Source organism: Rhamphochromis sp. 'chilingali', assembly GCF_963969265.1.
Source record: "Rhamphochromis sp. 'chilingali' genome assembly, chromosome: 11".
Classification (NCBI taxonomy): domain Eukaryota; kingdom Metazoa; phylum Chordata; class Actinopteri; order Cichliformes; family Cichlidae; genus Rhamphochromis; species Rhamphochromis sp. 'chilingali'.
In genome coordinates, this window is record NC_137938.1 from 24,488,934 (window position 1) to 24,509,581 (window position 20,648).

General features: G+C 40.1%; 3 protein-coding genes across 5 annotated transcripts; all 3 read right to left on the reverse strand.

The window, feature by feature from the left end:
- Positions 1 to 76: 76 nt before the first annotated feature.
- Positions 77 to 5,616, reverse strand: styk1b (serine/threonine/tyrosine kinase 1b). Of its 2 annotated transcripts, none has more exons than XM_080896402.1 (10): positions 5,269 to 5,616; positions 4,397 to 4,452; positions 4,000 to 4,167; positions 3,100 to 3,435; positions 2,825 to 3,006; positions 2,604 to 2,678; positions 2,266 to 2,474; positions 2,036 to 2,076; positions 923 to 1,019; positions 77 to 814 (listed from the first exon to the last, which is right to left on the reverse strand). In XM_080896402.1, the coding sequence occupies exons 2-10, from the start codon at positions 4,449 to 4,451 to the stop codon at positions 622 to 624; spliced, it is 1,356 nt and encodes a 451-aa protein (XP_080752528.1). In that variant the 5' UTR covers position 4,452; positions 5,269 to 5,616; the 3' UTR covers positions 77 to 621. The 2 variants fall into 2 exon arrangements, with proteins under 2 accessions (XP_080752528.1, XP_080752529.1); XM_080896403.1 differs by lacking the exon at positions 5,269 to 5,616 and adding an exon at positions 4,550 to 5,219.
- A 2,074-nt stretch (positions 5,617 to 7,690) lies between these two features.
- LOC308405698 (glutathione S-transferase kappa 1-like) lies at positions 7,691 to 11,125 on the reverse strand. 2 transcript variants are annotated; one of them, XM_080896407.1, is made up of 8 exons: positions 11,030 to 11,125; positions 10,580 to 10,687; positions 10,420 to 10,501; positions 10,182 to 10,310; positions 8,906 to 9,048; positions 8,705 to 8,821; positions 8,518 to 8,611; positions 7,691 to 8,161 (listed from the first exon to the last, which is right to left on the reverse strand). In XM_080896407.1, exons 2-8 carry the CDS (start codon positions 10,646 to 10,648, stop codon positions 8,112 to 8,114), a joined length of 684 nt encoding a protein of 227 aa, XP_080752533.1. In that variant the 5' UTR covers positions 10,649 to 10,687; positions 11,030 to 11,125; the 3' UTR covers positions 7,691 to 8,111. The 2 variants fall into 2 exon arrangements, with proteins under 2 accessions (XP_080752533.1, XP_080752532.1); XM_080896406.1 differs by lacking the exon at positions 11,030 to 11,125 and adding an exon at positions 10,803 to 11,023.
- Positions 11,126 to 11,481: 356 nt separating this feature from the next.
- On the reverse strand, positions 11,482 to 20,452 carry rap1gapl (RAP1 GTPase activating protein-like). Its single transcript, XM_080896395.1, has 19 exons — positions 20,008 to 20,452; positions 19,825 to 19,857; positions 19,614 to 19,704; positions 19,382 to 19,417; positions 19,241 to 19,288; positions 18,927 to 19,124; positions 18,749 to 18,846; positions 18,211 to 18,289; positions 16,669 to 16,722; positions 16,327 to 16,410; positions 16,117 to 16,217; positions 15,903 to 16,032; positions 15,590 to 15,751; positions 14,758 to 14,829; positions 13,654 to 13,740; positions 13,384 to 13,539; positions 13,215 to 13,298; positions 13,081 to 13,100; positions 11,482 to 12,990 (listed from the first exon to the last, which is right to left on the reverse strand). Exons 1-19 carry the CDS (start codon positions 20,076 to 20,078, stop codon positions 12,900 to 12,902), a joined length of 1,695 nt encoding a protein of 564 aa, XP_080752521.1. The 5' UTR covers positions 20,079 to 20,452; the 3' UTR covers positions 11,482 to 12,899.
- Positions 20,453 to 20,648: the final 196 nt, after the last annotated feature.

Genomic DNA, 20,648 nt, shown 5'->3' on the forward strand with positions numbered 1-20,648 from the left:
TAAAAAGTACCTGTTACTGGAGCTTTGTGTGTTTTTGTTTTTATCTCCTCCACTTAATGAAAGCCGCATGGAAAAATAAGGTCATCTTTATTTTATTCACATTTGAGTTCATGTAAACAGATTTTCATGTTCACATAAACTGAACTTGATCAGTAAACATAATTTACAATGGAAATAATGGAAAAATTACATTGATGGGTCCTTCATTTCCACACTTATGTCTGATACGAAATCATGAAAAAATGTGGCAAATATATATATTGGAACATACATTGGCATCTTCAAACAAAATTAGCAAACCATCATGTATGGACAGTATTTAGCACAGGTTCAGGTTGAAGCTGTACGTCGGTCAGGTTTACGGGTCCAAATGTCGAGTCGGAGGTTTTATTTCTCCAACTGAACATTAGAGACATTGGGAAAGGCAAGACACATGAATGAAATTTGGGGAAAAAAAAGAAAAAAAACAACCTAATGTTTCCCAAAGTTAACTGTTGAAAGAAGGAAAAAGGAGCAATTTCAATTCCCAGAGTGATCATACCCAGAGTTTTGAGCTATTGTATTGCATCTGAACGTCATTTTTTTGTTTCGTAAAAGTGCTTTTGCTGAGGATAACTGCAATCAGAAAACAGTGTAGCTGTTGGCTTCGCCGTATCCAGCTTCTTGAAGGTATTGCTCAATGTTAACTGTCCCAGATGCCTTGATGACCTTGTCAGAGGCCGCCTTCTCTCCTGAAGCCAGCTTCTTGCGCACTTCTGCCAGAGTGGGTCTTTCTTGATCCTTCCACTGGCAGCAACCTTTAATGATCGTGTACCTGTGCGAAGAAGAGATGAAGAAATTTATCTGACTTTTGCGGTGATTAACGAGAGGAAGTGTAGCGCTTCATGTTTGGCGTTTCTGGAGTATTGCAGTGGACACTCACAGTGTGTTGGAGCAGTTTGATGGTTTTTTAAGATTTTTTCCTCGCTGATGAAACTGCAGAAGCTCATTAGCCGGGATCTCTGCAAACGGAGCTTCACCTGGACAAACGCAAGAGAAATTAGTAGATACATTATAGCGTATAAATGTGAAAACTCTTTGATGCAATCCTGTGAAAAAAACCAAGTCCACCCTTACTCTTTCCATAGGAATTAAGATGGTAAGTAGCAGTCTGGGAAAAGATACCAGTAATGATCTAAAAGAAGAAACTGGTGCTGTCCATCAATCTTGGAGGAATTGAAAGGCTATTTTCAAACAATTTGAAGTCCGTGATTCACATGGAAAACATTCAAGACAGCTGCCAGGAGTCAGTGAGGCCGGACTGTGCAAAGCTCAGAGAAGCTTGTGAAGTTAATGACAGTACAATTAGAAAAAGACTGCACAAGTACGACTTGTTTGGAAGGCTTGCCAGGAGAGAACCTCTTCTCTCTGAAAAGAACACGGCAGCATGACTTGGATTTGCAAAGCTGCATTTGAAGAAACCACAAGACTTCTGGAGCAAAGAGACTAAAGTGGAGATGTTTGGTCAAATCAAACACTGAGTTAACTGTGAAGTCCTCTGTATACCAAAGTATTCTAGAGTCAAATATGAGGCCATCAATCTGATAGCTAAAACAACAGAATTGCTCAAATGACCTCAATCTGACTGAAATGCTGTGGTAAGACTTTAGAAGAGCAGTGGATAAATTAATCTGAACTGAGCAAAGTTTCATGTGACTGCATAGAAATAAGTACACAAGTGTTACTTTGCAATGTTAAAATACAGTAAATTCTAACGGTTTGCATGACTTTCTTAGGTAACTCTATCGAATTAAATATTTACAGATTAAGGATCAACACCGGCACAAAAATCCTTTTAAAATCCAAAATTACTGTCACACAAATGTATTGTTTTTAAAACACTGAGTCCATCTGCACACAGGAACCCAGAGTAAAAAGTACAGAGACATGTCTAACAGCTAATTCAAATTGTTCTATTATTCAACTCTTGAAAGATGTATTCATTAATAATTTTTAAAGTTACGAGTATATTCTAAAAAGTAAGAATTGAACTTACCCAAAGTTGTCATTTCATACAATAAGATACCAAAGGACCAGCTAAAAAGGGACAGACAAAAGCAACTGATGTTACAGTCTTTCTTCCAGGAGTTTAATAACAAGCTTGTAGACTACACATTTCATGTAGCAACATCTCTATCAGAGGATATTAAGGTAAACAGCACCAAGACATCTTTTATAGACGTGACACATAAAATTAGGCTCAAATGAGATCTAACAAGAACTCACACGTCGCTTTTCTCACTGGCAGGCCTCTTGGCTAGCACCTCTGGTGCCTGCCATTTCTTCATGCTCGGATCCTCCTTCTGCGTGGCTCCTTGGTTCTTTCGTGTATAGACTCCATGCAGGCCCCAAAGCTTGGCTGTGAACATCTTACTGATCAGTACACTACGGGCACGGATGTTTCCATGGAGAAGATCTTTGCTGTGAAGGAACGCCTGATCGGGCAACATGACAGCGAAGTCAAGATTAACCAGATGAGCATGTGCAGTTCCTATAAATATTAAAAGACTGCCCTCAAGCATTAAAAAAGAGCCAATGAAAATACAGTATATTTGTATACTAACCAGTGCACTGGCCACCTGGTTTGCCATGGTAAATATTCGTCTCTCTGTCATTTCACATGGCGGATCCCCATTGTCCTGGAAAGGCAGTCACAAAAATGTCTAAATAATTCTTCTTTTACATCTCGATTTGGAGATTTACATTTAGATTTTATCATACTTGAAGGAGAATCAATGTAGCACACGCTGCATCTTTGAAGCTCATTAAAAATGTATCTCCCTACCTCTCTGCATCTCCACAAGAAGCTGAGCAGGTCTCTGTTTTCCAGTTCTTCCACAACTGTAACCAGGGGAGCTCGCAGTGACACCACACCTAGGAGCTCAGGCAGGAAGGGATGTGGTCCGAGCTGGGCCAGGAAGGAAGCAAAGCCCAGGAAGTTGTGCCTTTCTGTGGCATTAGCCGAGTCTGCCAACGAGAGAAAAAGAAAATGCTGAATCTTGCACTGAAAACCAAATGAGATCTGCAAAACTCACAGACAAACCTCGGTGAAAATCTCACCATTTAGCACTCGCAGTACCACATTCCTGTTTTCCATACGGGCCCTGTAGATGGACACGGAGGAGTCTGTGCGCAGGGAGAAGGTGCCAGAGAGAGGCGTGACCAGGTTGAAGGACTCGGGGAGCCTCTGGCGGGGCAGCTCTCTGGGCTGCGGCGGGAGAGTGAAAGTGGGCTTGAAAATCTCCTGTGGCGGTGGGCTGGGATGTTGAGGGAGTGTCTCCACAGAATTGGAAAATGCTTTATTGAGGTAGGTGTGCGGGGACTGGAAGGTAGAGTAGGAATTGGGCATGTCCAAAGCAATGCTTTCATGCTCCAGAACATTGATACCTGATGGAGCTGCAGAGAGAATAGAGGCTCGTATGAAAACACAGGGAGTAAATGAGACCATAACCTAGACACTATTTCAAGTCATGTTATTTAACATTTATAAAAAGTTGAGAAGCAGAAACATGCATGTGGTTTTGAACACATAAAATTGTAGTAGTTGCTTATATAAGGATTTTTTCAGTACTTATTAATGCACAGTATTTGTAAACTCCTTCACCTGAAGTTACATCTGCCTAACACAACATTACAGTGTGTTACAAACCATTTATTAAATGTTCGTGTTTGCTTATATGAGTTAAATAAATTAAACAGTTCCAGAAAAACAATTAAAATTTGCACGTCTCACAGAAGTGAACAAAATTAAAAGGACACAAAAGCTTAAAATATTATTATTGTATTATTTTTGTTCATTTAGATTAAATTTTATATAATGTTGTTTCATGAACAAGCAAATACAGGCCACAAATTTGACTTAAACTACCAATATCACAAAAAACATTCAATCAATTTAATTTTATTTATGCAGCCCCAAATCACAACAAGAGTCGACTTCATTCTTTTTTGTGTTCTTACCATCAATGCCATGCAGTATCCTCCTGGTAGTGACCTTTGACTTTGGACGGATACGATCGACCTTCTCTGGACAGAAGCGCAGCAGTAAAATGAAGACCAGAGTTATCAGAAAGCTGGCCAACAGGAAGACGGGCACGACGATCACCTCCTGTTCGTACACTCGGATCTCTGCAAACAGGGAATGTACACAAGGAAACGTCCGTCTTTAGATTCAAAGTACTTAAAGAGGCAGATGTGGTTATGCAGTCTATGCTAATATTTTTGCTCAGCTGACGTGCAGAGTTTATCTTCTATCTTCAGGCGAAGACAGAAGACGTCTCTCTAACAAGGGTTAGGCTCGTCAAGCCCCATAAATGGTCAGACCTGTTTAGTGAGCAGAAGTAGCCACAAAACTTACCACAGATAGCGTCTCCAGTTTTGCACTGAGAGTCTGCAGCTGATACTGAAGACATCCTGTCACATATTTAAAAGAAAATAAAAAGCGATGAAGAGATGCAAGAAGCTCACACAACCAGACTTCATACTGAGGTGGTTTTTAGTGCTTTCATACACTTAAAAGTTGTCCAGATATTTTCTCAGTAGGAAAACCATTGATTTCTTTGTTATGGATGAAGTAGTCAAATTAGAATGTATTGCCTGACAGGCCTGTTGTTCCTGCAACAGAATCTGTTAATAGTAATGTGACTCTTACAGGTAATCAGTACGAGGAGGCATCTGAGCAAACAGGTAACTGAGACCAGAAACGTCAAATGTCGTATTGCTATCTGTGAGGTATACGGAGCATTTCCCTCCTGCTACAAACTAGTCATAAACATAAACAGCCCGTCAGAGTTAAAGTCTAGCACCTTTATTTTTGTCACGGAGGCTTTTGGACTACTTTAATCAAAGATGTATATCAGAGAAAGCCTAACAAAGCAGTCCTAATGATTTATGTCTAAATTCATAGAAGCTCATCTTCATGAGCACGCTTTTACGTCACAGCCAAGAGCTCCAAACCTGTTTACCTGCATTTTTTCATCACATTAGTTCCAGTGATGCACTACACGCCCAAAGGCCAAACATGATTGGCAAAACAGCACCGGCTCATTCACCCAGACTAAAAATAATACATTATGTCATAAAAATCACTAAAAGGCTCCAACCACACTACAGCCGCTTTCATAAAGTTAACATAGCGTGCATTAATCAGCTCACTCTTCCTACATGCTGCCACAAGGACAGGTCATGTGTTACAAACAGACAGAAGAAAAATAGGGGTCAAAGCCTTACCTCACCACCTGCAGTTTACTCTTAACAGCCAAACGAGAAATAATCAAAAGTGAAATCCTGTTATTGCGGTCAGGCACTTTTCATACATCTTCCCTGCTGAAGAGTCCGGGCTCAGCTGGGCTGTTCAGAGCTTCATTGTCTTGTTGTTCTCAGGTGATTTGTCAGGCTCAGGGGATCAATGCGCTCTCTGCTACTCTTCGTTCAGCCTTCTGTGTTTTCTTAACTCCACCCTCACCTGCTTCACCATATCCTTCTCCTATTTACTCCTTCCTTCTTCCTCCTTTCCACCTCCCTCCTCCTCAGAGTGTGCTGATGTGCTCTACCACATTCTGTAATGTGCTTTTCCCTGAAGTACAGCAGCGACTCGTGACCCTTGCCTTCCTCGTCTTTGTGTAAGGAAACTGGTACTGCTGCTCCTTGTAATTTTGTTTCAGTCGCTGGCCCTTTGTTAAACGTGTTTGGTAGTCTTTTGCTCAGAACTGGTATAACAAGCTCTGCCATCTCTAGTGAAAAGATTATCTTGGTCCAAAGAATTCACAGCAACCACATAACAGATTCTTTTTTTTGTGTTTAGTGCAAAATATTTACACCTAAAATTTTAATGTAGGGGGTAGAAGGAGAGTCTGTAACCTTCACTGTACAAAGACACGGTTACTTACAGTATATTTACAAGTAATTATTCATATGACAGCAATACTTGATGTTTGCAATATTACAGTTATTGTCAAGAAAACACGTAGTTCAAGCTAAACATTAGAAATGCTGAACACACACAGACTTGTGTTACTTTACGATACACTATGTGCTCACACACCACACATTAATCGCTGGCTCTCCACTCAGTGTGTCTTTTGTCCCGTCTTCAGCACTTAAACTCCCAACTGATCACAGCAGATGGCTGCCTGCTTCTGCTGGAGGTTTCTTCCTGTTAAAGGGGAGTTTTTCCTTCCAACTGTTGCCAAGTGCTCATCTGTAGGGGAGTCGCTTGATTGTTGGGGGTTTTCTCTGCGTTATTATAGGGTCTCTACCTTACGATATAAAGCACTTTGAAGCGACTGTTGTTGTGATTTGGTGTTATATAATTAAAAATGAATTGAACTGAACTTTATGCATGAATCATTTGATTTTATTCAGGAGTTTAACAGCCGAGCTGCCCTGCCGTTTGAGGCGAGGCATACAATCAAAGGGGCACGGCACTGTAGACACTGCGCCAGTGCTGTCGAAGTGATTTCAGCTATTTGCACAACAGCAAGTGCAGTATTTCAGTATACTGTAGCGTCTTTCTTTCCACTTTATGTTGTGGCATCATACATTTGTGACATAACAAACATTTAATGCATTTATCCATTTCCACATCCCGTTCTTACCCAGACCAGGAAAAGAGAGGATATTTACGCCCACAACAGGTCAGTAATCTCACACAAATCTAAAACAAACAAAAAGCCACATCCTCTCCAACATTAATACCTGAATGCAGTTCAACTGAGGGAGGATATGAAGGCCTCTGCTTGCCTACCTGTGAAAGGGTTGAAATTCAAAACCTGCTTGCTGTGAATGATGGGTTACAAAGGGATCGATGGATTAATTAATAATGACGTAGTAGTTCTCAGCGAGGTGACAAAAATCTCATCTCGTCTTTCTAAGAACGTCTGAACTTTCCGTCAGGAAAGGTGTTTCAAACCTGTGGCACAAGGGCCAGAAACGGTCCATCAGATATTCCAGTTCAAATTACTGTAAAGTCATTAGTTGTTAATAATTTAAATGAAAAGCCTTTTTATGGTGTTGTAATTTGATGCCAGGACTACTAAACAGGAAAGAAAATATATGAGAAGTATTTTTATATTTAGACGAGATCATAAAGGCAGAAAACACTTTTGCTCTGTTACAAAAACTTTACATATGAAGGTTTTGGTGCCTTGAATGATTCACTCTTAAATGTAAATTGTAATGTACATTTAATGAATAATGACTCATTATTATTGTTTTTTTTAAATATGTTAACTATGAACATTTTAGAGGGATGTTTTTTAGGTTATCATTACCATAGTTTTACTGCTTCAGCCCACTTGAGATTAAACTAAGATGTACAGCCTCATAAACTATGACTCCTCCTGGTTTAACCAAATTAGCACTTAACAATATGTTAGATATCATCCTGAGGATGATATATTGGTCCAGGGTGTACCGGCCCCACTGCAACTCTGAATTGGTGAAGTGGAAGAAAACGGGTCAATATTTCAGTCATGAATGGAAATAATGGGCCAACTGACCAGCTGGCAGTTAGAAGACATTTAAAAAAAAAAATCACAAATGTCAGCACTGGCAGAGAAAAAAAAAGTATCAGCTGGGACCATGAATATTACTGTAACAATAACAATAATAATAATAATGATAATAATAATAAGAATAATACTAAGGTTTAGTACAAGCTGCCAAAAATACTTTTCTTGTATTTCAAAGGCTTTTATTAGGCACATAATTAGCAGCACAATTGTATGATGCATTAATCACAATACTAGCAGTAGATTACATGATATGTCAAAATATGAGCACTGAGGTCTGTGAACACTGGTTGATCCTGGTAGACACACATCATGTGACCAAATCTACACCCACATTCGTTGTTGTTGTTGTTATTAGGGTTTTTTATGACTAACATTAAAAAAAAAGTCATATGTATACGCATATCTCAACAGTACCAGTTTGGAAACTTGTTACTGCCACTGACAGAACCTTTCACAACTTGGAAAACTGGGATTTTAATTCCAGAAAAATGAAAGATGGAACTTAATGACAAATCAAAACTGTGAGCAAATCGTCTTTAGATGAAAACAGGTTTCATTTTACAGCTTGGCAGCTGATTTGCTGGGTTGAGGTCCCAGCCATTTCTCTCCTGAAACAGAGAACAAAATGTGACTGAATAAGAAACTGCCAACAATAAGAAGGAAAAGTAGTGCCACTGCCAGAGTGCCAAACACTTTTTTGTTTGTTTTTGTAATTTTGAAATCATAGGTGATTTACAATAAAAACAAAACTAGAATAACTTTAATTGTTAGAGAGCAACAAGTTCAAAAAATAAGTGACAATTGATTCCTTAATATCGATTCAATATTCAGCTATAAAGAATTACTAAAAGAGCCAAAAGTATGCAAAGTCTTTCACTGACTACAAGTTAAGGTGTCATTTTATTCCATTTACTTGAGCCAGTTTGATAGTAAATTTGTAGAGATGGTAGAATCGTATTCTCACCGATGCAGTGGGCCATGAGCTCAAATCTGTCAGATCCAAAGAACATCTCTGGCTTTCCATCAACATGACACACAATCATGGGGAAACCAAAAGCCTGACAAGGATTTAGGAGGAGAGATTTGGGTTATAGCTGATGGTTTGTTTGTTTTTCACTTAGATCTACAAGAGGAGCTGAAGGACAACTGACCCCATAATCAAGAGCTGCCTGTGTTGTGCTTTTAAGCTTCTCTTTGACCTGCGTTGAGGTGGACATGGCCAACAGTTCTTTTATCTCACTTTCAGACAATCCAGCTTTCACTGCTGCCTGCAAAAACACAAAAAGTCTCAAAATTAAATTGTGCTTCTTAATTTTGTTTTAAATGCAGCCAGGATGTTAAAGAGTCTGCACCTCAGACAGCGACGCAGGTTCAGTGATGTCTTTGTCTTCACTCCAGATTCTTCTCCACAGCTCACGGGACACATTCACCACCTTCTCTCCATCCTTTTCTTTTTCTTGCACTGCTGCCACAAATCGCATTGCAGCCAAGCTGCCTATAAGAAGAAGGAAAAAAAAAAGGGCACTAACATGCATCTGTTACCTGAACCACTATTGACAAAATCATGAGATGTCACATCTCAAGCCTAATATTTCAATAAATCTCTTAATCTGCAGTTCTTTATTCGATCTTTGGTGAAAATCATTAAAAATTTTGAAGGAGGGTTTCTTATGAACCATACAACAGTATCTGGAATTGTTGGCTCTCTATAAAAAGGGAAGTAAACTTTCTTAGGTACACACATTCATTGCAAATATTGATTCAGCCAATCACATGGCAGAAATTCAATGCATTTAGACACGTGGACATGATTAAGACAACTTGCTGAAGTTCACACTGAGCATTTGAATAGGGAAGTAAGGTGATTTAAGTGACTTAAAATGTGGCATGGTTTTTGGTCCCAGACTGGTCTGAGTATTTCACAAACTGCTGATCTTCTGGGATTTACAGAGAATGGTCTAAAAAAAAAAAGAAAATATGACAGCGGTAGTTCTCTGGGGGAAAATATCTTCTTGTTACCAGAGCTGGTTTTGTCTGGTTTCTTGAAATGTCATCAGACGTCATCCAATAGAGCACCTTTAAGATGTTGCGTAACTGGAGACTCACGTCATGGATGTGCAGCAGCTGTGTGATCAACATGGACCAAAATCTTTGAGGAATTCTTATGAATTAAGGCAGTTCTCAAAGCAAACGCGGGTCCTATCTGGTACTGGTGAGATGTACCTAATAAAGTGTCAAGTGTATATTGTGTTGTGCTTACAGCTTGTTTTGCCACAGCCAAGTGTTTTAAAGTATTAAATTAAATTTGCTTTGTGTTGCTTTAACACCATGTCACAAGTCATGACTACGACATTATCACTTACCCAAACTTTTGGGAGTTAAGAATAGTAGAGTTCAGTTTCCCATATCTGAAGATAATCTGTTTTAGTTGCATGTTTCCCCCCCTTAAAAAAACAACAAAAAGTAGTAGACAGTTATGTTTTTCTTTAAATGTGGAACTTCTGTCAAAATCAAGCGTCATTGCTTCAGTTAAAATGTCTTTAGGGGTCAAATAAGGTCTAATAGGGTCAAATAGCTTGGGTCTAATAGTCCAATCAATAGACATTATAGAGCTGATTCTGCTTGTACCTTTCTGGAACATGACCTCAAAGGGGTCAGCAGGCGACTGCAAGGGGACACTGAAGTATTCTGCCAAGCGGTTGAGATCTTTTGTCATGTACGCGAACTTGTTAGGAACCAAACCAGGAGGCTTGTTGCCTGTCAAGAAAGAGAAATGTGAGAGCAAACAGAGTCAGTGCGCACCCAGATTTGACCGTGCAGCGTGTCCTGCAGCAGGTTTACAGGTGCCTGTCTGATCTTTACTGACCCGCTCCGTGCATGATGCCACCCAGAAACGCAGGGCGCAGTTTGAGGTCGATGTTCCAAACGTTTCTGTAGCGGCACATGACCTGCAAACACATGAGATATTTGCGCATCTCCTAAACAAACCGATCTGATGCTGTGGTGCACATCAAGACGGCACAAACCTCGAAACCAAGCCATGAATACGGAGAAACTACATCGTAGAACAACTCCACAACTTTTCTGGAGGTCATCCTGGGGTCAGCAGCCGCTCTTTGAGTTGTTAGCAAGAGCTTTAAATGAAGAGCAACAAAAACCTTAACGGCAGCGTGCGAATAATTCTCAAGGAGTGTTTAGTTTTTGGGGGCAGCCTCTGAGCAATGTTCACTGTGTCAAAGTTCAACTAACCTGAAGCAGAGCTGCTCGGGCTTAGCAGAAATAAAACTAATCGCAGCAAAGACCGCGAGCAGAAACCACTCGTTGTTTTTAACAGTTAGCTACAACCGATGCTATATTAAATGGTGTTAAAGACGGAGTTAAAAAACGATAGCAGGAGTTAGCCTGAGCTAGATAAATAACGAAAAAGCTCAGTAGCAGTGTCTGACCACAAGGGGGACCGAAATGATTTCGCCTACCTGCTCTAAAAGCTACAAATCAGGTGGTACAGAACAGCCAAAAGCCTTCCGCACGGGCTTCTTCTTCTTGAATGCTTAGCAGGCAAGACAGCCTACATGTGCATTACTGCCACCTACCGACTTCGAGCAGTAGTTCACTCTCTGATAACCCTAAAGACAACCATGACGATTACAAACTTACGCGCCAAAGCACGGGTGTGAAACATAAGGCTCGGGGGCCTGGCAAATACTCCAAACCGGCCCATTGTACTGCTTTAGAAAATCTGAAGAAGGACATACATTTTTGACTTTTTATTGTATTTTCACAAGTTTTACACCTTTTCCTACTGATAAACACCTCTTCCATAGCTATTCATGCGACAACAAAGGAATAAAGTAATAGATATTTAATAAATGACAGAAAAGTGCCAGTTTTCCACTATCTAATATATATCTACTATAAAAATGTCCGGTTTTTTTTTTTTTTTTTTGCTATGAATAAACTTTGTCTTTTATAATTAAAAAAACATCTAATTACAGAACTTTACAGACTGGCAGTTTAAGCCAGAAAAGTCATGATGACAGTTCATTTACTGCAGCAGCATTTCTTTACTATTTAGAAGAAGTGAGGTTTAGTGTTGAAAACGCACTTTTTACTTATATGCTGATTTATAATGGATTGAATATATAGTTAAACTTCTTTACACTGACAGCAAGGGGAATTTCACAGGTCCAGCTCACTCAAGATCAAAGTGGGCTGTATGTGGCCCAGAATATAAAATGAGTTTGACATCACTGAATTAAAGCATAAGCATGTAATAGTTATGCCATATAGTGCACTATAGCTGAAATACTTTTTTTTTTAAACTTATGCATAAAAATGAGTATTTTCTGCATATGTAAGAGATCTGAATACTTCCTGTACTGCCAATCTTGCTTCTCATCACATATTCTTCTTTCTGGCTGAGTGCATACACTAAGTGATGACCTATTTAGTGCAGTTTTATTTGACGGACTCTTGCATATCTTATTCGAATCAAACAATCTTATATATTATGCAGTAACAGTTCACCTCCTTCTGCCTCCTTACCTGCATCATCACTCCAGGACAGAACAGCACGTCCCTTTATTTTGTTGCTTCATTTCATTGTTATTCCAGTGTTCTTGCCACACTTTGTTAAAATCAGTTTAGAAACAGTTTTTATTGTGCATGTGTTGCTTTTATCCACAACCACCACACTCAAGTGACGATTTGGTGTGAGCGGTCAATTTATCAATTTATCAATTTTTTACAATATTTAAAAGGTTGGTTCTATCCAGATGCTGTATTTGTGCTTTATGTTGGTTGATTTGTATATTTAAGACATCAAAAATAACCAAGGATTTTTCCCAGTTTAGGTTTTGTATGGTTTTTCTGTTGAGCAATAAAGCTGTTTTTGAGTTCACGTTTTGTCTCCGGAGTCTGCACTGTGGGTCCTCCAGACCTGCACACAGCCAACACCTGACAATAGTAACTGATTTTTCAAATTACCGGTACATTTTATTGGTCTTTAAAACAAACCATTTATTTTCTACATTTTATGTTCAGTTTTAATTTAATTCATTATATGGTGTTGCCTTCCTGCAAATTCAGTCTCTGGCATAAACCTGATATTGTCTTATCATTTAAACTCTTGTCATCTGTTTTAAGTCAAAACATTTAAATTTAACGATTCTCATGAATCTAGAATATCACTCCTATAACAGTCATATAATTATATTTTATGCATTCAGAACTATTTACTTTTACAGTCTATTTACATACAGGTCATCCACCAGGATTTTAAAGTCTAACCATACAGGCCAGCAATGTCTATATTCATGTCTAAAATCTACAAGTACATTTTTGCTTTTATATCTCCTCTTGAGGACTTGTTTGATCTTTGAGTTCAGCTGCCCCCAAACTGTCAGTGGGAGCAGGCAGAGGTCCTGAAGATTTGTCACTAAAAAGAACAAAAAGTGATTTGTTTTACTTCCTCAGCTCATACACAACTGAACATTTTAATTTTTTAGAATATTTTTATGAGTCTCACCTATCTCCATCTTTCTCTGTCTGTCAAGGAAGGTAGAGGAGAACATCAGTGCATTTAGTATGAATAATCTTATGACTTTATTCAAACAGTTTCCATTGCACAACAAGCTTTTTCTTTCTTTTTCTTTTTTTTACCTTAGCCTTCTGCGATGTGCTGCTAGCATTCTTCCTGGGGACCCCCAGATTCTCAAAAGAATGGCTCCGCACTCTGATGGCTCTCTGGTACAGGAGACAGAGGTAAGAACGCTTAGTTAAAATTGTAAATTCAAACATGCAAGTATTTCAGAGAAATACAAACATTCACCTTAAAGTTTTCAATAAATCCCCCACTTCCTTCAGATGGCCCCCGCAGGCCCTCTGAAGTGGGGACAGCAATCAGTGATTGATCCCCCATCATGCACTGGGAACGGGTGAAGAGTTCAGCCTGCAAGTTCTCCAGGAGTGATGAACGAGTGCGGAGCTTTGTATGAGTGAAGGAGGGGAAAATGCAAAGGGCAGAGGTCAAAGTCAGAAGAATAAAAAACACAGATATTCAATAATGAAGTGCATTAGGGAAAAGTGTTCCTCCATCTACCTCCAGTCTGCTGAACTGCTCAGCCTTATAGCAGGATATCTCAGCGTTAATGAGTTTAGCCAGCAGAAACTCTCTGAACTTTGAATGCTAAAGGAAGGACAAAGGAAGACAAACCTTGTGAGATATTTCACACACTGATTATACTGGTAAATACTGAGCTCCCTTAAATAAAGGACTGACACAGAGAGCAGGTGGAGCAGAAGCAACCTTTCACTAATTAAATCAAGGTGTGTTCGCATTCAAGCAGTCTGAATGGTCAATGACGTCCAAAGGAGCAAAGCAAGGCAAGACAAAGGTTAGACTGACATGTTAAGCTGTGTCTTTTTAGAGCACATATTTAGACCTGTAAGGAAGGTGCAGGAGTTACTAGTAACACAAGCTCTGTTTTAGTGTCTCAATAAGCCATGACAGTGTGGCAATGAACCACAAAATACCAGAATTCTGAAACCACTTTCAGCCATCATATTACTATTTACACCTGTGCTCACTGTGACGAGTCGAACTGACATGTCTCCACTGAAGAAGGTTTGTCCACTAGAGCCCTAGTCTGGACAGCAAGTATACACTTTAGGGCCACTTTGCCACTGCCAGGTTGGACCTCCATGTTTTGAACTAGTGGTTATTTGAGTTACTGCTGCCTTCCTATCAGCTCAATCAGCCTGAATTGTTGACACAAGGATGAACTCTTCTTACCTTTTTCATGCGTCACAAATTGTTGTAGATCTTTTGGCCACTTACTCTCAACTTACGTAGCATGACTCCTATTTCTAAATATCTTGTGAGACCTCAAATTATTATGTAAATCTTTTCATAGCATGCAATGGGCCCCTCAGTACCAAGCAAGTAGGAAAAAAATTAGGAAGATTTCATTTCTGTAGCAAGCTCTGCCATCCAGAGATGAAGCAACAAAAGCTATTAAACATTTGACGTCCACTGACATTTCTGGGAGAAAATCGCAGTGGACATCAAATGAATATTACTGACAAAGCAAATAAAGTACAATATACCTAAAAAAATATGAATTGGCTGTAGCTGTTGCATTAAAGAATAAATAAACACATAAACAAAGTATACTGAGACAGATGAAGCTCTGTTTTTTCTTACATCTGTAAAGACAGGGGGATCTGGAAGCACTGGACCAAAGGGAGGAACATCTTCTCTTGCCGTGACAGACACCTGCAGAAGACAAAAATGGCAGAGATTAGCAGAGATTGTTGCATGATGTCAGTTTATCACAGATATATTTGAATCAACAGCTAGTCTCATCAGCTGGTTTTCAAACTGCCAGGGCATTCGCCCCTGACTGCCACCCAGCAGTCATTAAACCTGTACTCTACAGTGCCTCCTGCAGGTGGTCAGCCAGCCCGTGTTGCCTGTTCAGGCTGTGTCTGAGTGTCAGAGTGGGCCCCGTGGGATAAAGCCTGGTCATCAGGCTAGCTCCTTTGAGCTTCCTCCCAAGGTACATAGTATTCTGGTACCTGATGATTTTTTCTTCATCGGGGTTGTGTAAAATGCTCTTTGTCTGGTTCCCCAACAAGAAGAAATTTCCCTAGAAAGACCCAGTCAGGTTCAAAAGTTCCTAACAAATATAGCCCAGTCGTTCAGTCGTTCAGGACGGATTGAAAGCAGCGCTGCCGTTCTTCCGCACTGAGGTGGTCCAGGCATCTAATTTGGATACCTCCCTTCAGTGTACCTCTGGATGAGAGGGAGGTCTGGAATTCTCTGGTTAGGGTGGATGGATGAATGGATATTTGTATCTATATGGCAGCATATAAGTAACAACAATGGCTTTGCAAAAATGTCAGTGTTAATGCTGTAAGACACCAGCACTACCACACAACCACTACATCACCGGGCCACCCAGCTGCTATATTCCTTTACAAATATGGTGAATTTATTCAATTTGCATTGATGGGGATGTATTTTGCCCACTTACTTGATATGCTGCTCCACCTGTTTCCTCTTGCCTCTGAATCCTCCGGACGACAATAAAACAGTGAAGGAAGTGAGACTTGATAACATCAGACAGAAAGGGGGTTTGGCCCTCCTGGCAGACCAAAGCTACGATGTCATTACCGATGTGCCTTTTTCTTTGTAGCTGTGCAGGGTGATGAGAAAAATGTTGGTTAGTGTCTAAAAATAAGTTGATTCGTCCCTCCCCACATAAACTTAACTACACATAATATCCTCAGAGAGACTCTCCTGTGAATCATCAGCACAAACAGACTGAGGATGATGTGATTAATGACCTGCTGTGGGTCACCCTCTGTGTAAGGCAGTTTAGTTGCGACATGAAACATGATTTCTCTCCCATGAAAGGAAGTGTAGACTGCTTCACTTCCTGTCTGACCATGACACACATCCAGTCCTCCTCTAAAGCTGAGAAAAAGAGCGAGGAGAGAAGAAACCATGTGATTTTCCACATTTCTTGTGTCACTTCTTCACATTGTCAGCATACTTTACCCCGTGAATCCTTGCAGCTGAACCGTCTCTCCCAGAATAGACAGGAACTCTTTAAACTCCTCACTTTCCTCATTGTTACCCAGTATGTCTTCCTCAGTGAGCTACAGAGAAATGGATTTCTCTGAGAGGGATTGGTTATGATATGCTGCCATATTTTAGCCATTTTTTATAAAAATGCATGGCATTTTGAAGTAAAGCATCAGTTCTTACCTGCCTGTCCTTTTGGCACAAAACACCAAACTTGAAATTAGGAGAAACTCTGTGTTCATCAAATGTGGTTATAAGTTCTGGAGCCTGAGAGAGGAAGAAGAGAGAGTTGAAGAGCGAAGAGCTTCATAGAAAACATGCTGACATGTCACAGTAGGAAAGGCACAGGGAGAAAAACCACATCAGGTTCTTTGTATTACCTTTCTGCTCACTGTCACACTGTTTGGGACACCCGTTTGTGTTTAACTGAGCCATTCTTATTGTTTTTGGTGACACCTGTGGCATTCCTCCTGTGACGTATGTGAAATATGTGTCAATTTTTCAAGTCATTTCAGAGCATATTACCTTCAGGTAGCAGACCACGTCAAACTTTGAGGCAGTCACTCGGTCACAAAGCATCTAGAAAGAATGTGAGGAATAATTATAAGTGCTTGTCACGTATTCGGTGCTTGAAAGTGAGAACATTTATTCATGTACTGAGGTTTGATTTTGGGGTATCTTGAGCATTTCTTTTGGTTTATTTCTCCGTTTTCTGCTGCCTCTCAGAGTGAAACAATACTTTTTACTATGCTGCATTTTTTTTTTTTTACATATATATTACTCTTTTAGAAAAACTGCAAGATTAAAAAGTGCTACAGTCACCATCTGCAGTACTGCAAAAAGTGCTGTCTGCTCAGTAGCTCGTAGAACCACACTAGCAGCAGCAACTTGATGTGATTTGAAGATTTGAAGTTTCTGTATGACTTTATCAGACTCTCACTTCATTGCTTCAGTTCTTGGATGCTTGGAGACATTCCTTTACGCACAGCTCTCTTTAACTCCCACCACAGCATTCCATAGTTTAAAATCTAGACTTTGGACTGGGCCACTGAAACACCTTTATTCTTTTTTTTATGTCGCAGGTTTGCTGCTGAGTTTGAAATGATTGTCTTGTTGCATGGCCCTGCAGTAGCTTTAACTGGCCAACCAGACAGATGGCCGCCTGTTTGATTCTCCTTTACATACAGAGGGGTTCATTGTCAACTTAATCACTGCATGAAGCTGCAAAACAAGCAAAACTATTGCCCCACCGCCACTGTGCTTAACAGTGTGCATGAGGTGTTTTAGGTAATATGTTGTGTTTGGATTTTGCCAAACACTGGACTGTGCACTGTGATCAAATACCTTCATTTTAGTCTCATCGGTCCAGAAGATATTGTTCCACAAATCTTGTGATTTACACAGCCGTAGCTTTGCAAACCTAAGTCATGCTGTCATGTTCATTTTAGAGAGAAGAGGCTTTCTCCTGGCAATGCTTCAAATGAACCATACTTGTTCAGTCATTATCTAATTGTGCTGTCATGAACTTTAACAGTTGATGTGCTAGCTGAGGGCTGCAGAGTTTGAGATATAACTCTTGGGTTTTTTTTCTACGAGCATTGCACAATCTGACCTTGGGGTGAATTTGCTGGCATGTCCATTGCTGGAACAGTGTGTCATTGTGTTAACACACACACCTAAAAACTGCCAGAAGTTATGGTTTTATGGAGGAAGTCAGACTTGCGGATGATTGTTTTAGCATCTTACTGTCTTAATTCCTATGGAAGCATTAAGGGTGTGCTTAATTTTTCACAGAACAACATAGAGTCCAGTAAAAACTTTATTTTTCAGTGTAGAATGTAAGGCAATAAACAGTCTATAAAGTAGTTAGCCTTAGCCGCTCATCGTTTAGCTATTATGATGTCAGTGCATCCATAAAAATAATAAAACACATATGTAAGCTTTTAAGTACTTTAAATACACAGAATGTGCACAATTAATGCTTTTACTTGAAATAATAGTTTATCATTTGTGGTTACTATTTTGCCAAATAGAAATATAGGTATGATACAGTAAGAAGTTTGATACCTTTGCTAATTCAACTGCAGATGGCAGGGTGGGGAAAAGAGACACAGAGAAGACTCCATGCAGAGAACACTCCTTCATCCTGTGAGACATAAAGCACAATCATTATGCCTCCTTTTCTGTGATGCAGTTTCTTGTAATAATTGATCAACCACACTCTACATTAAACATATAAACTATAACAAAGAAACCTTAAAGATTCCTTTCAGAGCTACTTTAAGATCTTTTGTGATGCACAGCATGCACACGGGAAGTTTTAAATGACCTTGTTATGCTTGTAAAAGTTGCATATTAAACCAGGATTGACTTCTAAAATGAAATTCTGCTTGTCCCATGACACCTTCACATCAGATTTAAGTCAGATAAACATTCCTCTTTCAGCATATGAATCTGAAAGTTTACACAATAACCCTAGGAGAAAGACATTTTGGAGCTGAGGGGGCATTTAAGGAGAAGCACAATTTTCTGTTAAACATTTTTGGCTGCATTGTAGCTTAGAATAAAAAATGTCTCACAGTAAGCCAAAATAGCCAAAGATCACCTTAGAATCACCCTGAGCCTATTCTCCTCTTCCTCCAAACACACAGAGAGAACCAGCGAGCCCAAAGTTGGATCCACTGCTGTGAAAGAGTGATGGTACTGCGTGGCAAAAGGGTTAAAACATTAATATCAATGCAGAAAGAATATTCCTATAGATTTTACAGTTAAAGTCTACTTACTCGTGAGCGGAAGAACTCGTGATAGATTTTGGCCTCACCGTCTCTCTCCATGATGTCATAGCTCTCTGGGTCAACGGCATAATGGGAAGAGGTGGGACTCACATCTACCAGTCTGTCCAGAGGGGGGTCTATCCAATAGCCTCCCAGTTTCGAAGGAAGGATAAGCGGCAGCTCTCTCCCAGTTGTAGAAAGTGGAGACTGACAGACACAAAAAAGAAGAATCTGATTGGGCTGATGTTTGTTTGGGGAAACACCTGTTATCATCAGTACAGAGCCTGTGTCACTTTTTTATTATTACTATCAAGTAGAGAAACCTTGAGAGGAAGGGGGAATTCACATCGTTGCTCATCGATCCTGCTGCCCTGATGGACAAGAGCTTTAGTGATTACAAACATCTGCTGCTCAGGCATTGATGGATGCACACACTGCACAAAATGATGGACACTGTAACTCACCTGCAGCTTCTCAATGATTTCAAACAGCTCTGATTCCTAATATATATATAAAAAAGTGAAATTCAAGTTGAGAGAAAGGAAAGCAGAAGCACGGGTGAGGAAGAGGAACATGACTCATATTTCAGTCTTTCTCTAAACGGACTTCTAGAAATGTAGAACATGGATATTCATCCCTTAGAGTGAATTAAAATTAAAGCGAGAAAGTGCACACTAAAAATGATAAGGATGTCACCTTCTGGTTGCTGCTGGAAGAACGGAAAGGCTTGCGCTCACTGGTAGGAGAATCCAGGGTGTCCAGACTTTTGTCCTGCACGAATTCAGGTCTGCAGCAACAGGTTGGTTTACACAGCAAGACAGCACAGTTAGTAACTCCTTACATTATACAGGAAAGGTTAACATGTTAACTCGAAAAAGCTGCAGTAGAGAGGAAAATAAAGCCTCACCCCGTCTCATCCCCACATGTGAATCTATCCACACTGTAAACAAGGAAGTAAGAGCTTTTCAGAAACTTCTGCATAAACAGACAAGATGACTTAAATCTAAAAAAAGTGCCGTTTGTTCAGGTTGTGCCGCTGCTCCAAGGACAATGCCAGTCCTAATTTAAGACTAACAGTGTCTTTACTTACCTGCCATATGCCCCAAAAGTGAAACTTCTCTTTCTAGAGTAGGACATATCATTCCTCTTTTCTCTCTCCATGCCTTTGGTGTCACTGTGAATGTTTGTACATGCCAGTTTGGTGCTGAGTCAATCAGGGCTGGCTAAGGTTGAATTAATTCACTTTATCATTCTGTCACTCCTCTTCCTCCTCCTCTGCCCCCTGCCATTCACTCATTTAAGCTTCCCTTTCCTGCCTCTGTCCTGCTGTCAGCCAGACAGGCAGCATTAACCCGCTCGTGGTCACAGGTGCAGCCGCCGCCGCTAACTGTAAGATGGACACGGTCAGGTGCTCCACGCTGCTTCGCGCTATCGATCCCGAGTGACGCTTGTGGTAGTTTCACAGACCGGCTGAGCTTAAAGATAGGCGTGTAAATAAATAAAGAAATGAGTGAGACATTTTCTCCCGGACCTGCTACCCTTTGAGTCAGTGAGAATCATCAATTATTGACAGGTCACACAGTGAGGGTGAGGAGATAGACAGCAGGGGAGGGTGAAGGAGGGAGTGACAGAGAGAGAGGATGGAAAAGGAAGTAAGAAAGCGAGAAAAACAGAAAGGCAGGAATACATGCAATGCAAAGCACTCACCTGTTGGTTCTAATGCATTAATGG

Bases quoted from the DNA above. Each gene is read 5' to 3' on its own strand.
- LOC308405698 (XM_080896407.1), bottom strand. From the start codon at position 10,648: ATGACCTCCAGAAAAGTTGTGGAGTTGTTCTACGATGTAGTTTCTCCG. The intron at 10,311-10,419 runs GTCAGTAAAGAT...CTTTCTTGACAG, and splicing joins TGGCATCATGCACGGAGCGG to GCAACAAGCCTCCTGGTTTG. The intron at 8,612-8,704 runs GTCAGTTGTCCT...AATCCTTGTCAG, and splicing joins AGGCAGCTCTTGATTATGGG to GCTTTTGGTTTCCCCATGAT.
- styk1b (XM_080896402.1), bottom strand. From the start codon at position 4,451: ATGTCTTCAGTATCAGCTGCAGACTCTCAGTGCAAAACTGGAGACGCT. The intron at 4,168-4,396 runs GTAAGTTTTGTG...CCCTGTTTGCAG, and splicing joins AACTGGAGACGCTATCTGTG to AGATCCGAGTGTACGAACAG. The intron at 3,007-3,099 runs GTGAGATTTTCA...TCTCGTTGGCAG, and splicing joins GGTACTGCGAGTGCTAAATG to ACTCGGCTAATGCCACAGAA.
- rap1gapl (XM_080896395.1), bottom strand. From the start codon at position 20,078: ATGGAGAGAGAAAAGAGGAATGATATGTCCTACTCTAGAAAGAGAAGT. The intron at 18,847-18,926 runs GTAAGTAGACTT...TTTGCCACGCAG, and splicing joins ACGAGTTCTTCCGCTCACGA to TACCATCACTCTTTCACAGC. The intron at 16,218-16,326 runs GTAAGAACTGAT...ATTTCTCTGTAG, and splicing joins TGTGCCAAAAGGACAGGCAG to CTCACTGAGGAAGACATACT.